Genomic DNA, 14,757 nt, shown 5'->3' with positions numbered 1-14,757 from the left:
TCCAACAAGATGCTATTGTCTAGGGAGATAGATCTGGTGAGGGTCTCCCACGCATATTCCTGCTTGTTAGACCTAGCTGAGTGATTCATGCATAATCATCACCTTCCCGACAAACGATATGTCTGCCAGACCGTGCAGATAGCGATCAGATATCCTACTTTCTCATCAGCTGGCCTTGTTATGGAGCTTTGAACGCAAGCCACATGAACTGGGGTATGAATGCCCAGGCATTTTCGTGCTGTACCATCTTCAGCTCAGCCCTGCTTTACGCTCCTCGCCGGCCGTTGTCTCTTTCGTCTTCTTGTAGAGTTGATCCACCACACGTGTGATTTGGATGTTGGCATCTGCATGTCCCTACGGATCTTTCGGCAATCCTGTGAGGTTGTGGGTCTGATGCATACTTATAATGTAGACGAGGAGAGCCCCCGAAGTCGCTCGGTAGGAGGCGGAAGTTATAGCTCCGCATCGCTCTTGTCCGGCGGTATCCCAGGTTTATTCCTTGACCGGTTTCGTGTCAACTTCGATGGTCTTGTGTGGCAGTCGTTGATGAATGTCGCCATTCCCACTTGCGACTGCAATATCCCAGAGCTGATCAGGATTGCGGTCTTCCGGCGGCCGGTCCGTTGCATACTCTGGCGCCGGTAAGGTGTGGTCCGTTGGAGTCCACGCACCTCACTTCGCCGCTTGGAGGTCGCTCCAAACGATCGTGTTATTTTGCAAAGCCCCTTTCCATCCGCACCTTGGGTCCGGGCGTGAATGTGGTTGATGTAAAGTGCTTATCAGCCTCGAGGCAAGTATTAAACTTTGCAGTGGTAGAGATCATCAAGGGTGATTGCCCTTTAGCCACTTGGCGATCTTGACCAGACAAGGAGTCAGCATAATACTCGAATAGAGTGATTAGCAGCACGCAGGACCGTCCACCGAGCTGATACAGAGGCATGATCGAGAGAGCACAGGCCGGCCAATCCAGGGAAGAGTCCGCACTATTCCTGTCATCCTGTAGCAGGCGAAGTAGTAGGATCAGAGGACCGGTGAGTGGAAAGGATGGAGAGCAGACGGTTTTAAGACCGACGCCTCGTCGGCGAATAGCATTTGGCCCTTCAAACGTTTCACCCAACGTGACAGCTCGCAGGAACCTTACAACAAGTTAGCCGCAACGTCTAATAAGTGTCACTCGTACGGCGATTTTCGGCACGGTCATGTGAAGACTGCGAGAAGCGGAAATTGGCACAGTGATGGTGTCTCCCACAGCGAGGATGATCGCAGCCGGCGTCTCATGGGTACGTCGACTGAGCCTCTTCCATTTGACGGTAAGGATGGTCCTTCTGAGCGCGCGTTATAGGAGTGGTCGAAATTTCCTCAAGAGTCGTGCGCTTCAAGTTAATTTAAGTTCTCGTCGGCCCAGAAGGAGTTGGATTCAACGACGCTGCTTTCGAAATCTCTCAGTCTCTCATTGGACAAGCTCCCGAGCCATCGTAACTAGCCTCGAGTCAGGGCAGAGAAGAAGCCAATTAGAGGTCTAAGCACTGCTTAGAAGGCCGGCCTTGCACAGGGCGGCGTCACACTACACCGGATCTAGTGGTGCTAGGATGAGCTTCGGATACGTCACAAACCTCAACAACTTGTCGCTTTCAGACGACTTATCTCTCAATCCCTCTCGTGCGTGCCGACTCCTCCACCAAAGCAAGCACTGCAGTGTACTCGCACCTCACTGCTTTATCTGGTGGGGGTCTGGATAATCGCATTCAAGCTATTCAAAACCAGCAACCTCCTTTGCCAGTCCGCCTGCGCTCAGCTTGGATGGCTCCCACTCTTGTTCTTGTCCGCCACGCCGAGGCACTGCACAACCAGACGAATGACCCTAGCATCCCAGATCCCGAGCTCTCGTCGCTTGGTATTGAGCAATGCGCAGCTCTACGCGATAGTCTGAAGGAAAGGTTCCCGAAGACCGCGGATGTTGGTCTGATCGTAGTCAGTCCTATGCGACGAACTCTGCAGACAGCTTCAATAGCGCTGGATTGGCTGATATCCGAAGGCGTGAAAGTCGAAGTCGATGCAGACTGGCAGGAAATCTACGACAAGCCGTGCGACACTGGAAGTCCACTTTCCGATCTTGAGGCGGAGTTTCCGGCCTTTGATTTCTCAGTCGTCGACCCAGTCTACCCGAATAAGAGCTCGCCCGAGGGCGGACGATATGCTCATAACAGGTCAGCCGTTCTAGCACGCGCACAGGCCGCTCTGGGCAAACTCTATGGTCGGCCGGAGAGGCTGATCATCGTGGTTTCGCATTCGAGTTTCATGCGGCTAGCGGTCAGCGGCACCTATTATACGAATGCCGACTATCGCATCTTTGACTTCAGCGAGCGCAAGAGCAATGACGAACCATACAGCTTGACAGAGTGGGAGTCGACAAGATCAAATGGTGGTGGCATGGGTCTCAGCCCGAAGGGTCAAGTAGAGCTTGGATCAGGGAATCTGCCACCCGATGCCGGTTCAGCAAGGTTGGAGAGCTAGACGAAAGAAGCAACACAGCATCTCTTCCGATCACTGGAGTGGTCATCAATGAGCCAAGACTTTCGCCCAACACAATGGATCGACAAGCAAATGCGAATCCGCGGCAACTTTCGATATCTTCAGGTGGTAAGGCACGACGCCATAAGGCCACGCCACAACCTTGTCAGGCCCGGATCCTCAGCTAGCGGTAACTTGCACGAAAACCTCGATCTTGCAAATGCACTCGTACAAGGAAATCTTGTACCGCTCTTCTCGCTCTTCTCGGGTTGCCAGACGACGGAGGCTCTATCGAAGTTGGGTTACAAGGTTGCCTAGTCGATTCGGAGTGTGTATGAAGATGCAGTAATATAAAGTCAAAATTTGAATTTACGGGTATGTCCCAGGTTCTGCGAAACCCAACATTTCCTGGCTGATAGACTCACAATAGCACTGGGCAACATGAGACTTCAAATGGCTTTCGGTCTGAATCACGTCGATCCAGCAGGAATTCCCGGTAGGCCGCTTCTCATCATGCACGATTGGCATCCGAGGTGGACGGCAAGAGTTGCGGCTTGGGCCGCCTTGATTTCCTGAAGCACATCGCTCGATATCAAGGTCTGGCCCTCCGCCTCTCGCACTCCGCCTGACCCCATGGGCCGCGACTTGCCCCAGTTCCATTGCATAGAGACATTGGGAGAGATTGTACGGAGTACTGGACGGAGTACTCCGTATGTCGACCTAAGTCTGTGATGCTTGGTGCGAGGCGGGAGGCCTGTAAAATCCAATGAGGCTGCGACTCCTGGATGCCAAGACACACAAGGGCATTCTGAAATATCCCGCCGCTTTTTCATCCCCATCACCGTGGAGGGCAGCCGCTGTATCTCTACACCTCCTTTGCGCTGGTGCAAAGTTCTTTGTCCCGCAAAGCCTTCTGCGCTTGCATTAGTTGATGTGCCCGATGCGATCCACTTGAACGGTCCGCAATGCATACTTCCATATAACCACGCACATGCTGGTGGTGGGAATGTCCCGTGGACGAGTTGCCGCGGCCCGAAAGACTGGCAGCCCGCTCCATGATCGCGATGCCTCGTCATTCAACGAAATAGTTTAGCGGTCCGTCGACAGTGACTCCATGATTGAGATCGTCCTGGCGGTGTCACCAAGCTGAGCTGTTGAGAAGGGGACGGCTGGGCTGTGGAGGCGACCATTTTAGGGGGTCCTGATGACCGGTCGACTACATGGTCGGTGTAGTCTAGGATTCTAGTCGACTCTGTTTTTCAGCTCAGTGAAGATAGCTAGACCTACGGTGGACATCTGGTACGTAGCTCAGCAACAGGATCATGGGCAGGACAGGTTGAAAGCATTGGCACTCTTTGGGACGTAGCGGTGGCTGGACACAACGAACATTGCTGTAATACAAATCCTACAGGGCGTCGTTGCGCTCATCGCAGAGAACTTTTCTGGAGCTGCATAGCTCACATGCAACGGGAGCACGTCTAGTGTTCCTTCGCAGCTCAGCAACTTCTCGCAGGGCAGTCGCAAGTAAAAGAAGCGTCTTCCATTTTGTTGTGTTGAGGACGACGCAATGGTGACCAGTAGCTGCCTGCGCTGGGAAATGTCTAGGCAGTAGTACCGATCGCGGGAGTAACTACATCCTCTGCCTGCTATGAAAGTGTGGCGAGACTCGTCAGAAGGCGTTAACGAGCACACGCAGCTGTGCGATACGTTCCAAACCCAGTTCCAGGCCCCATGAACCGAGGGTTGTCCGTAAGTGCAGTTGTCGACGGTTATTCCAAATCCTGCCCCCGAAACCGCCAACCGAGCATGTTACGGCTGGTAAGAGGAAGAACGGCTGGTAAGAGGAAGAACGGCTGAAGTGAAGAAAGAGGGTCCGTGTCTGCTTGTGGGCGCCTTGGTAACTGGACGTTAGTTCGTTCTTGCTCCTGAATCCCGTCCCGCTGGGACACATGGAGCTGTGGCATTGCTTGGTAATTTTCTGTGAGAACGCAACAGATCGACATAGTAAATGGTGTAGTGAGAGGAGAATGAGCGAAGTTTCCACAGGCCGAGGAAACTGTGGCATCCCAAATCAGTTTAGCGTCACTTCTTCCCTGGCCGCCTCATCGAGAATCTTCGAGGATGTCGTCGACCGATCGTATCCTCCATGATCGGGCCGTGAATAGTTGATCTACCCAGTCCTGTGTCTCGAGTCGAGAATAACAGGCACAATGAAATCACGGGCTCGGTGGTCCCTGTCAATTGGTTCGTTCCAAGGTAGGTTGATTTAACGAGCCGCCGCCCTGAGGTCGGTTCATTTCACATACCTCAGTGTGCGGTCAGGCCACGACACTGAAAGCTCCCAGTACACAGTAATCGCTCGCTGCTTTCTTTACCAGCTGAATAACGACCTAAAGCTCACGACATAGCGGGAAATGGCTTCGGAATATCTCTATCCACCCAAACCCGCTCCTGCGCTGAATATCCCTCCTGGCGCCTCCGTCAAGGTCCAGATCATCAACACTTCCGCGACCATCACGGCTCCCGTTGGAGTTTTCATGTACCCTGAGATACGCGGCCATGAACTTCTCCACGTGCCGGCATTCAGTTTTCTAGTCGAGCAACCATCTTCCGGTCGGAAGATCCTGTTCGACCTGAGCTGTCGGAAGGACTGGCAGAATTTCCCTCCAGCAGTCAAGAAGGTCATAAGCGGGCCCGGATGGAAACTTGACATCCCAAAATCGGTATCCAAGATTTTACAGGAGAATGGCGTTGATGCCGCGGCGGGCGCAATCGAGGCTATTGTCTGGAGTCATTGGCATTTCGATCATACCGGCGATCCCAGCCTTTTTCCTACCAGCACCGCCGTGATTGCTGGACCGGGGATAAAAGAGGCCTTTCTGCCGGGATACCCGACAAATCCCGAGTCACCTCTTCTAGAAAGCGACCTCAAAGGAAGAGAGCTCAAATCACTTGACTTCGAGAATTCACCGACCCTCAAGATTGGTCAATTCCGGGCTTTGGACTACTTCAATGACGGCTCGTTCTACCTGCTTGACGCGCCGGGCCACGCAGTCGGGCATGTTTGTGGCCTGGCCAGGGTGACCTCAACTCTCGAGGGCGACAAGGAAGATACCTTCATCTTTATGGGGGCCGATACGGCTCACCACGGTGGCGAGTTTCGGCCGTCAGAATATTTGCCGCTCCCCAAATCTATCCAGCCATCTCCTTTCAGCAGCAAGTATCCAAGTTCCTGCCCGGGTCACATTTTTGAGCCAGTACACCCAAGTGGAAAGGGGTCCGAGCCTTTCTACCGGCTCCAGGATAAGGTACCACACAGCCTCGAACAAGCCGAGCAAAGTTGTAGCCACATGCAGGAGTTTGATGCTGCGGAAAATGTGTTTGTCATCATAGCGCATGATGCGACCCTACTGGACGATCAAGTCGGGATTGAGTGGTTCCCACACGGAACTCTCAGGAATTGGAAAGAGAAAGGTTGTGCCAAAAGAGCTCGCTGGGCTTTTCTGAAGGACTTCACACAAGCCGTTGATGAAGCGGAGGCAAAGTCGCAGTCATCTCTGTGACAAGAGGACGACTCCTTTCTCCACCCGTACGACTCCTTTCTTTCACATCAGGTATCCGCTGCTTAACATGACTATTTACGCTCATCTCGCCTTCATCGCACCAACGTGCTGTTACATGTTATACCTGTGACATTCCTCGCATTCACACAGGTCGCGTTAGCAGGTGCGTTGGTAGCAGCATTGGTCAGATGGATGTCCGTAAAGACCATGTTCGAACAAGGAGCTGCCGCGGAACAATTGAGTGCTACGCCAACCTTTCCGCTGACGGTCCCGGAAACGTCAGAGAAGCGCAGATTTTCGAATTCCAACGTACTCGTGTCACAATAGTTGGCCTGGTCAGGCACCTTGAAGTAGCACTTGTTGATGTAGACGGCTTGACTAGTATTGTGAGTGGTCAAGCCCGTGAAAGTCACATTCGACACTCGTCCGGTACCACCGCCACCGCCTTGCGGAGGTTCGCCTTCTTCTTTGCCGACCCAAGATTTGAAGTAAGCTCCACCTGAGACCGAAGCTCCCCCTGTTCGTGGGTTGATGTCTTGGGAGACCGAGATGTCGGTCGCTGTCACATTGAAAATATAGTCCGGCGAATCGACGTACTGCCCGATCGACCCGAAGGCGATGCCGCCCCCAACACAAGTCATGTTACTGATGACCATGTTTGTCGTATTACCTTTAGGTGCCAGGCAGTCGTCCCCGCCGTGGAATTGCCAATCCTTGATCAGAATATGGTCCACGCGCAGAGTATCGAGACCATCAATGTTCGTCTCGTAGTTGGAGGAGTTGCCGTAGGGATCGGTATTGGTTCCGTTGATGTATACCTTGCTGATTTCGACGTTGTAGGAGTCTTGGATCCAAAAACTCCAAAACATCGGCTGCCGTATGGAGAAGTTGGTCACGATGACATTAGAGGAATTGAAGATGGACAGCACAATCGGGCGGCCGAATTGGTTGCTATGGCCGGCTGCATGTGTCATCCAAGCCTGGCCGTTACCATCGACACCACCTTGCATCCATCCTCCTCCATCGATCTCGAAGTTGTGACCCTCGACGATCCAGCCTGTCGACTGATTCTGAAATTCGACGCGGAAAGAGTTGTCAATCCAGTAAGTCAAGTCAGGTGTGAATGAGAGAGTGCCGAAGATCTCCAACCGGGCGTTTTGTAGCTTCATGTACATTCGCCGGGAGATTGTGTAGACGTATGGAGCAGGCAGGGTAATGGTCCCGTTGACGCCACATTCTGCGACAGCAGCCAGAATCTGGGACGAGTCGTCCTGTCCCCAGCCAAGCGGTGTTACAATGCATCTTGGACCACTGGGAGATGGTGACCGGGGAAAGGCGGCCTCATTCGGTGCCTGCCCGAGGTAAGGGTAGGAAGCATTCTTGTGATAAGGTAGTGTTGTCTGAGATGAATATACCGATGTGGTTGTAGATTGGGGGAAATAGATTGTTGAATTGAGATCAGACTGTGGACCCTGAGCAAGTGCAATCGGTACGAAGGCGAGCCCACAGAGCACTGTAAATTTGTTGCTGGGCATACTGTGAAGGGTAGATTTCAAAGATCTCTGTGACAATGTTCCTAGCTCTTCGTCCCTTTACATACCTGTGGTGGTACTTACCTGACTGACTGCGAGGAAGAGACTTGTGAGAGGGGTCTGCTCCATATATCGTACACTGAGCACTGCGGCAGATGAATCTCACATCACAGTTGTGCTACGCCCTTCTTGGCATAGAAGGAGTTTCCATAAAGCGAACCAGACGAATCAGTGGCTGACTGGGCGCCCACGTGGTTTGGAGTCAATCGAGATCGACGTCTTCTCATAACATAGATGTCAGACAATGACTCAAACGGCTACTATGCCGACCACGTTCAATTCAAGCCATAGGCTTTGGGGAGGGACAGGAGAAAGAAGTGATTAAGAGAAGGTGAGTAGGGAACTTGGCTTTATCAGGGCGGCGTCAATACTCGTACGAATCCAGAAACAGCTGTGCGTCGGATATCTCGGAGATTACAAATGCCAAGCATGCCAAGACGAAGAATGAGGAGTAAGCCACGTGACTCATAACGGGGCCGCTTGGCTGTCTCCGAAATCGCTTGTCCCTGGAGTTACTCGGTACGCTGATCTAAAATTTGGACAGAAGCTCAGATTTCCACGAGAGTGAGTCACGGTGCTCCTATTGCTTGAGGCGAATTCCCATATCGCTTCATGAGGTAGTCTCAATCAGTCGTACCTATCGAGCCCACCTCGCCGCCATCATGGCAGGCAGGCGCAATCTTCTCTCTTTGGCCTACAAAGCCAGCAGTCAGTCAACCCGGACGCGAACCGGGACCTCATTCCTCGACTCAGTCCTCCCTGCATCCAGGAGATCAAAGAGCACGAATTCCACCTCCGCTCTAGCATACAAGGCTCTCCACCGACGGTCACCTCTTCCTCTTCCTGTATCAGACACCTCTCCGCAATATGGCGCCGCAGCCGCTGTGTCGTCTATCCTTTACGAGACGCCGGTGGCTTCCACCGCGCCGCCTAAAAAGCACATCTTGAATTGCCTGGTACAGAACGAGCCTGGTGTCTTGTCCCGCGTGTCCGGGATTCTGGCGGCGAGAGGTTTCAATATCGACTCTTTGGTCGTCTGCAACACGGAGGTCGAGGATCTGAGTCGAATGACCATCGTGTTGAAAGGCCAGGATGGCGTTGTTGAGCAAGCCAGAAGACAATTGGAGGACTTGGTACCTGTATGGGCTGTGTTGGATTACACATCTGCTGCTTTGGTTCAGCGTGAGCTGCTACTTGCTAAAATCTCGATTCTGGGCCCCGAGGTCTATGAAGAGCTGATGGAGCACCATCGCGAGATGACTAGCCCCGAATCGGAGCATACTGCAGCAGATCTGGAGGACGCCGAGGAGAACGCGGACAAAAGACTGCAGGAGCTAGAAGAGAACAAGCCCGAAGAATTCAGCCTTGTCCAACGAGCCAAGGAGATGCTTGGTCAAGGTGACAGCTATCACCCTAGCCGACTTGCAGCCAGTCAAGCCCTCAGACATAAGCATGAACATCTTGAGGCCATTACACATCTCACCCATCAGTTCGGCGGCAAAGTTTTGGATATCAGCACGAACAACTGCATCGTCGAAGTGTCAGTTTCCTGCCCCACACCAACGATGTGTTTAAGATGCTAACACAATTTCAGCTCTGCGAAGCCCAGCCGTATCGACTCATTTATGAAGCTAATCGCGCCATTCGGCATTCTAGAGTCAACTAGAACAGGGTTGATGGCACTTCCCCGGTCACCCCTCTACGATCCGAATGATGAGCTTGTGCGTGATGCTGACGACGTGGTGGATGCCAGCACCCTTCCCCCGGGTTAATCATCTTTTCGGCGGTTGTGAGATAGCGACAGGCGTACCAAGGGCGGGCTTTTGTTGATTTTGGAGTATAAAGGACTTCCAGATCACCGTGCTGGTCCTCATGTAAACTGTGCCTTTCGAGAGAGGCGCCGTATTCGCAATCGAAATTCGTCCTGTGCGATCGCTCCTGTCTGCAATATGCAGTTCAATTCCATCTACTGTCCTTCTGCTTCCTTTGATCCTTTGATATGTATTGTGAGCGAAGTCGCGCATGCAAGACCGAATCTCTGCACGAGCCCTCGCCGCTCCCCAGCTGGTCGCTTGGAGTAAGGAAGTACTGACAGGTTGGGCGCCTCCGGTCCGAAGGCCAATCTTGACCTTGTCCCAATGACATGCTCACTTACAGGACGAGCTCGGAGTCACATTATAAATGCAAGTCCCGGGAAAGAATTCAAGCAATGCCTTAGAAAAGGGTTGAGCAACTCTAAGACGACGTAGCATCAACAGTATTTTCAGTCCACGGCTGACCAGAACGACGCTCAGTAGGACATTATCGATGTCCTCACAGCTCCATACAACACGTCAATTTTCAAGTAGCATGTAATCCAAGGAGCGATGCCTCTATTATGCTACTCTCTTCAGAGATCAGGGAAATCAAGATTTGCCGGGAGAAGAGCTTGTAGGACGGCTCCTGAGCAACGAGGACCTAGGCATTTGCGACAGACAGAATGTTCGCATAGCTCTTGGAAGGCCCGCATACGGCAGCTGTGCATGTCCTGCTTGGGACTTGTTAAGGTCGAAGGTGATATAAAACTTCTGTCACCATATCACAGGTAAGTGTGAAATGAATTTATGCGTGTGTTTTTGGCAGCGAGGAAATTAGATGTAAAAGCAGCGTCACAGCCTTGCAATCGACAAAGCCGGACAAGCTGCGTCATGACCTCTCACTTTCTTTAGCTTCAAGAGGCCGACAACCAGATTGCCGAATTTATCTCAAACCCATCCCCAATTCCTGGTGACCTAGATGCAAATATGGCGTCGTATCTCTCGAATCTGCCCTCTGTGAGGGAGTTCTTCCCCCCAACCCCAAGAGCGGCCAAGCTGGCGCTCGATATCTTTCGACTGTACATCCCGGTAAGCACCAAAAGTCATCGAAGTGCCTAGCATTTACATACACATCTTGACGAGTTGAGATTGAGGCGATATGTCGCAGAAGAAATGTGGTGCTTTCCTGACAAACCTGCCACAGGTCTCAATTGCGCAATGGACTCCTCTAAGTCGATTACAAGCGATGGGCAAAACATCGTACGCTACATCTCGCTTCAATCTTCCTGGACGCTACGCCTGGGCTGCAGCGGAATTGGTCGGGCCCATGAACCTGATCTATATTCTGACAGCTCTGCCTTCGAAGCTCAGACCTCCGCAAGAACTGGCGTCGAGATTCTTAGTGCTGGGCCTACCTGTTCAGAACGTGATCCTGGCCTGCCTCTATCTTCTTCACTACATCAACCGTGCTCTAGTCAGCCCTCTGTACCTCAACCCGAGCATGTCGCCCATCCACGTGTTTGTCACGATATTTATGATGGTTTTCCAGTTTACCAACTCGACGAGCATCGCGGCTTGGCTCGTATACTCGCTACTGGACGTCGAGGCGGGAAGTCGGCCCATAGTCTCCTTCGGTTCGATCGTCGGTATCACCATGTTTCTGCTGGGACTTGCAGGCAACATCTGGACAGAAACAAGGCTATATGAGATGCGGCGGGGAGCAGCGCGGCGGAAAGCGAAGGCGGAGGGGAAAGCGGTCGTCACTTACGACAAGGTATACGTGATCCCACCAGCGGAGGGCTTCTTCAAGCATATCCTGTACCCGCACTACGTTCTGGAATGGTTGGAGTGGTCAGGATACTGGCTTCTTGGAGGGGTATGGGGATTTGGCTGGGGATCGAAGAGCGCTGCATTCTGGTTTCTGATGTGCGAGATCGCGACCATGCTTCCTCGTGCAGTCGCCGGACGGAAGTGGTACGAGACAAAGTTTGGCAAACGAGCTGTGGGAGGCCGTGCAGCAGCGATTCCTGGTCCGATCAAGATATAGATGGCTTAGACGATGCGTGCAGATTCTCTGACACAGCATGCCAGCCTAACCTGACAAACCTCGGAAGGCAAACCGAAGATGTAACTGTTTTGTCACATGGCGTGATGGGGAAGGGCGTCGGATACGCAGGAACAAGCCGAGGAAGGGCTGACGTTCGTTGGTTCGTTGGCGATTGCTTGGGCTTAGTGTGCCATCAAGTGCCCAATCCAGGCAGCGTAGTGGCTGCTTGGGGCTTGCTCTTGCACGCCTGGAGGACTACGTAGTAAGCTCGAAGCGGGAGCCAAGGGATCAATCATCCCACCAGCCCGCCAAAATCAAGCCTCCGTCACTCGGAGAGTTCAGAATGTTTTTCGAACTTACTCAGACATTCCGACCTGCTCACAATTTCTCACCGCTCTGACTTGGACTTCTCCAGTCACTGCTTTTTCTTCTTTTCCAGTCTTTTGTTCACCTCTCTACCTGTTTAACCTGAAGCCTTGTTGGAAGGCAGTCTGCACTGCTCTCTCCATCTTCTCCCCAACAGTATTACAGACACGTACGAAGATGGTTCAATCGTGAGTCAATCGATCAGTCTGTCTTTATTCTGCGTGTTCTGACACTTCCCAGCTCAATCCTCGGTTTCCCTCGCATGGGAGTCAACCGTGACCTGAAGAAAGCCACCGAAGCGTACTGGGCTGGGAAGCTCTCTCAGGACGAGCTTCTGGCGGAAGGGAAGAGGCTCAGATTGGAGCACTGGAAAATCCAGAAAGATGCTGGCATCGACATCATCCCAAGCAATGACTTCGCCTTCTACGACCAGGTTCTCGACCATATCCAGCTCTTCGGCGTGGTGCCAGAGCGGTACACAAAGTACAACTTGGCTCCCATTGACGAGTACTTTGCCATGGGTCGGGGGCTGCAGAAGCCTGCCACCGACAGCTCCCCTGCTGTCGATGTGCCCTCGCTGGTACGTGTGCGTTGATGCTTGCGAGACCTGCGCTGACTTCTTCAGGAAATGGTGAAATGGTTCGACTCAAATTACCACTACGTCAAGCCCACCCTTCAAGACAACCAGACCTTCAAGCTGTCGTCTAAACCCAAGCCCGTCGCCGAGTTCCTCGAAGCCAAGGAAGCTGGCATCAACACACGCCCAGTCATTCTGGGACCCGTCTCCTTCCTCTACCTGGGCAAGGCCGACCGTGGTCAGACCATTGAGCCGATCTCAGCCCTGGACAAGCTGCTGCCTCTGTACGAGGATCTCCTCAAGCAATTGAAAGGTGCTGGTGCAGAGACTGTGCAGATTGATGAGCCTGTCCTGGTCTTCGATCTACCCAAGCGTGTCAAAGACGCTTTCAAACCTGCTTACGAGAAGCTCGGTGGTCTGGGAAGCAGTGCCCCCAAGATCGTCCTTGCTACATATTTTGGAGACATCGTTCACAACATCGATGTCCTCGAGTCGTTGAAGAACCTCTATGCCATCCACGTTGATCTCGTCCGCAACCCCGAGCAGCTCGAAACAGTGGCATCTGCATTGGGGCCTCAGCAGGTCCTGTCAGCGGGTGTAGTTGATGGTCGAAACATCTGGAAGACCAACTTCAAGCGCGCCATTGAGCTGGTCGAAAATGCCATCCAGAAACTAGGCAAGGACAGAGTCATTGTTGCCAGTTCTAGCTCCCTTTTGCACACTCCTCACACTCTTGCCAGCGAGAAGAAGCTCGACCCCGAGATTGCTGATTGGTTCAGCTTCGCCGTTGAGAAAGCCAAGGAGATCAACATCATCGCCAAGGCAGTCACCGACGGCCCGGCGTCTGTTCGTGAGGCTCTGGAAGCCAATGCCAAATCGATGCAAGCTCGTGCTTCCTCAAGCCGAACCAATGACCAAGCCGTCAAGGAGCGACAAAGCAAGGTCAATGCTGAGATGCATAACCGCAAGTCACCTTTCCCTGAGCGGATTGCTCAACAACAGAAGCGTCTGAACCTTCCATTGTTCCCTACCACGACCATCGGGTCGTTCCCCCAGACCAAAGAAATCCGTATCCAGCGGAATAGGTTCACCAAGGGCGAGATCACTGCTGAGGAGTATGAGAAATTCATTGAGAAGGAGATCCAAGATGTCATCAAGATCCAAGATGAGCTCGATCTCGACGTCTACGTACATGGTGAACCGGAACGCAACGACATGGTCCAATACTTTGGTGAACGACTGAATGGTTATGCATTCACCACCAACGGCTGGGTTCAGTCATATGGCTCCCGATGTGTCCGACCACCCATTGTAGTCGGCGACATTTCTCGACCTGCTCCAATGACAGTCAAGGAGTCGAAGTACGCGGCTTCTATCTCGGGCAAACCGATGAAGGGCATGCTCACAGGTCCCATCACCTGCCTCAGATGGTCATTTCCTCGTGATGACGTCCATCAGTCCGTCCAAGCCCAACAATTGGCTCTCGCTCTGCGTGATGAGGTTGTTGATCTTGAGAAGGCTGGCGTATATGTCATCCAAGTCGACGAGCCTGCCCTGCGCGAGGGTCTCCCTCTCCGCACTGGCAAGGAACGACAAGACTACCTCAAGTGGGCTGTGGATGCCTTCCGCCTCGCCACCGCAGGCGTTGAGGACGGAACGCAGATTCACAGCCACTTCTGCTATTCCGAATTCCAGGACTTCTTCTATGCCATTGCAGCACTGGATGCTGACGTTCTCTCGATCGAGAACAGCAAGTCTGACGCTAAGCTTCTCAAAGTCTTCGTTGACGAGGCTTACCCACGTCATATTGGACCTGGTGTCTATGACATTCATTCTCCCCGTGTTCCTTCCGAGAAGGAAATCCACGACAGAATTGCCGAGATGTTACAGTACTTGAAGCCGGAGCAATTGTGGATCGATCCCGATTGTGGTCTCAAGACTCGACAGTGGAAAGAGACAAAGGCTGCCTTGACCAACATGGTCAATGCGGCTAAGAGCTTCCGTTCCCAGTACGTCACGGCCCAGTAGAGGCCATGTAACAGACTTTGGGGCACGGGTTGTGTTTATGCTGGATCAGTCAACCTAATCCAGGCGGACGGCGTCACTGGGGTGCATGACCGAGATGAAATGGATGAACGACCAAAAGTGCTTTCAACATGATACCAATGTAGCGACGGGGGCTGGCAAAAGTCGATCTTAACATCGGCGTTTTCGGCTAGCTCTGAAATCAGACAGAGAGGATGGATGAGTAGGGAGTGACCATTTGGTCCGACGGTACGAGGATGGCTACTGCCTCATTCATTCT

The 14,757-nt window shown here is 52.7% G+C and overlaps 7 protein-coding genes across 7 annotated transcripts; 5 read left to right on the top strand and 2 right to left on the bottom strand.

Annotated features, from left to right (window-relative positions):
- Positions 1-381: 381 nt before the first annotated feature.
- G647_04739 (uncharacterized protein) lies at positions 382-489 on the bottom strand (the record flags this gene model as incomplete). The annotated part of the gene is made up of 1 exon (XM_008729078.1): positions 382-489. A coding segment is annotated over one exon (108 nt), but the record flags the coding sequence as incomplete, so codon positions are not given.
- Positions 490-1,800: 1,311 nt separating this feature from the next.
- On the top strand, positions 1,801-2,514 carry G647_04738 (uncharacterized protein; the record flags this gene model as incomplete). The annotated part of the gene is made up of 1 exon (XM_008729077.1): positions 1,801-2,514. One exon carries the CDS (start codon positions 1,801-1,803, stop codon positions 2,512-2,514), a length of 714 nt encoding a protein of 237 aa, XP_008727299.1.
- Positions 2,515-4,925: 2,411 nt separating this feature from the next.
- G647_04737 (uncharacterized protein) lies at positions 4,926-6,074 on the top strand (the record flags this gene model as incomplete). The annotated part of the gene is made up of 1 exon (XM_008729076.1): positions 4,926-6,074. The coding sequence occupies one exon, from the start codon at positions 4,926-4,928 to the stop codon at positions 6,072-6,074; it is 1,149 nt and encodes a 382-aa protein (XP_008727298.1).
- Positions 6,075-6,166: 92 nt separating this feature from the next.
- Positions 6,167-7,609, bottom strand: G647_04736 (uncharacterized protein; the record flags this gene model as incomplete). Its single annotated transcript, XM_008729075.1, has 1 exon — positions 6,167-7,609. The coding sequence occupies one exon, from the start codon at positions 7,607-7,609 to the stop codon at positions 6,167-6,169; it is 1,443 nt and encodes a 480-aa protein (XP_008727297.1).
- Positions 7,610-8,328: 719 nt separating this feature from the next.
- On the top strand, positions 8,329-9,438 carry G647_04735 (acetolactate synthase, small subunit; the record flags this gene model as incomplete). Its single annotated transcript, XM_008729074.1, has 2 exons — positions 8,329-9,206; positions 9,261-9,438. The coding sequence occupies 2 exons, from the start codon at positions 8,329-8,331 to the stop codon at positions 9,436-9,438; spliced, it is 1,056 nt and encodes a 351-aa protein (XP_008727296.1).
- Positions 9,439-10,449: 1,011 nt separating this feature from the next.
- On the top strand, positions 10,450-11,509 carry G647_04734 (uncharacterized protein; the record flags this gene model as incomplete). Its single annotated transcript, XM_008729073.1, has 2 exons — positions 10,450-10,551; positions 10,667-11,509. The coding sequence occupies 2 exons, from the start codon at positions 10,450-10,452 to the stop codon at positions 11,507-11,509; spliced, it is 945 nt and encodes a 314-aa protein (XP_008727295.1).
- A 628-nt stretch (positions 11,510-12,137) lies between these two features.
- On the top strand, positions 12,138-14,480 carry G647_04733 (5-methyltetrahydropteroyltriglutamate-homocysteine S-methyltransferase; the record flags this gene model as incomplete). The annotated part of the gene is made up of 2 exons (XM_008729072.1): positions 12,138-12,455; positions 12,501-14,480. The coding sequence occupies 2 exons, from the start codon at positions 12,138-12,140 to the stop codon at positions 14,478-14,480; spliced, it is 2,298 nt and encodes a 765-aa protein (XP_008727294.1).
- Positions 14,481-14,757: the final 277 nt, after the last annotated feature.

The sequence above is a fragment of the Cladophialophora carrionii genome (assembly GCF_000365165.1).
Source record: "Cladophialophora carrionii CBS 160.54 unplaced genomic scaffold supercont1.4, whole genome shotgun sequence".
Taxonomy (NCBI): domain Eukaryota; kingdom Fungi; phylum Ascomycota; class Eurotiomycetes; order Chaetothyriales; family Herpotrichiellaceae; genus Cladophialophora; species Cladophialophora carrionii.
This window is presented reverse-complemented; position numbering and strand designations above follow the sequence as displayed.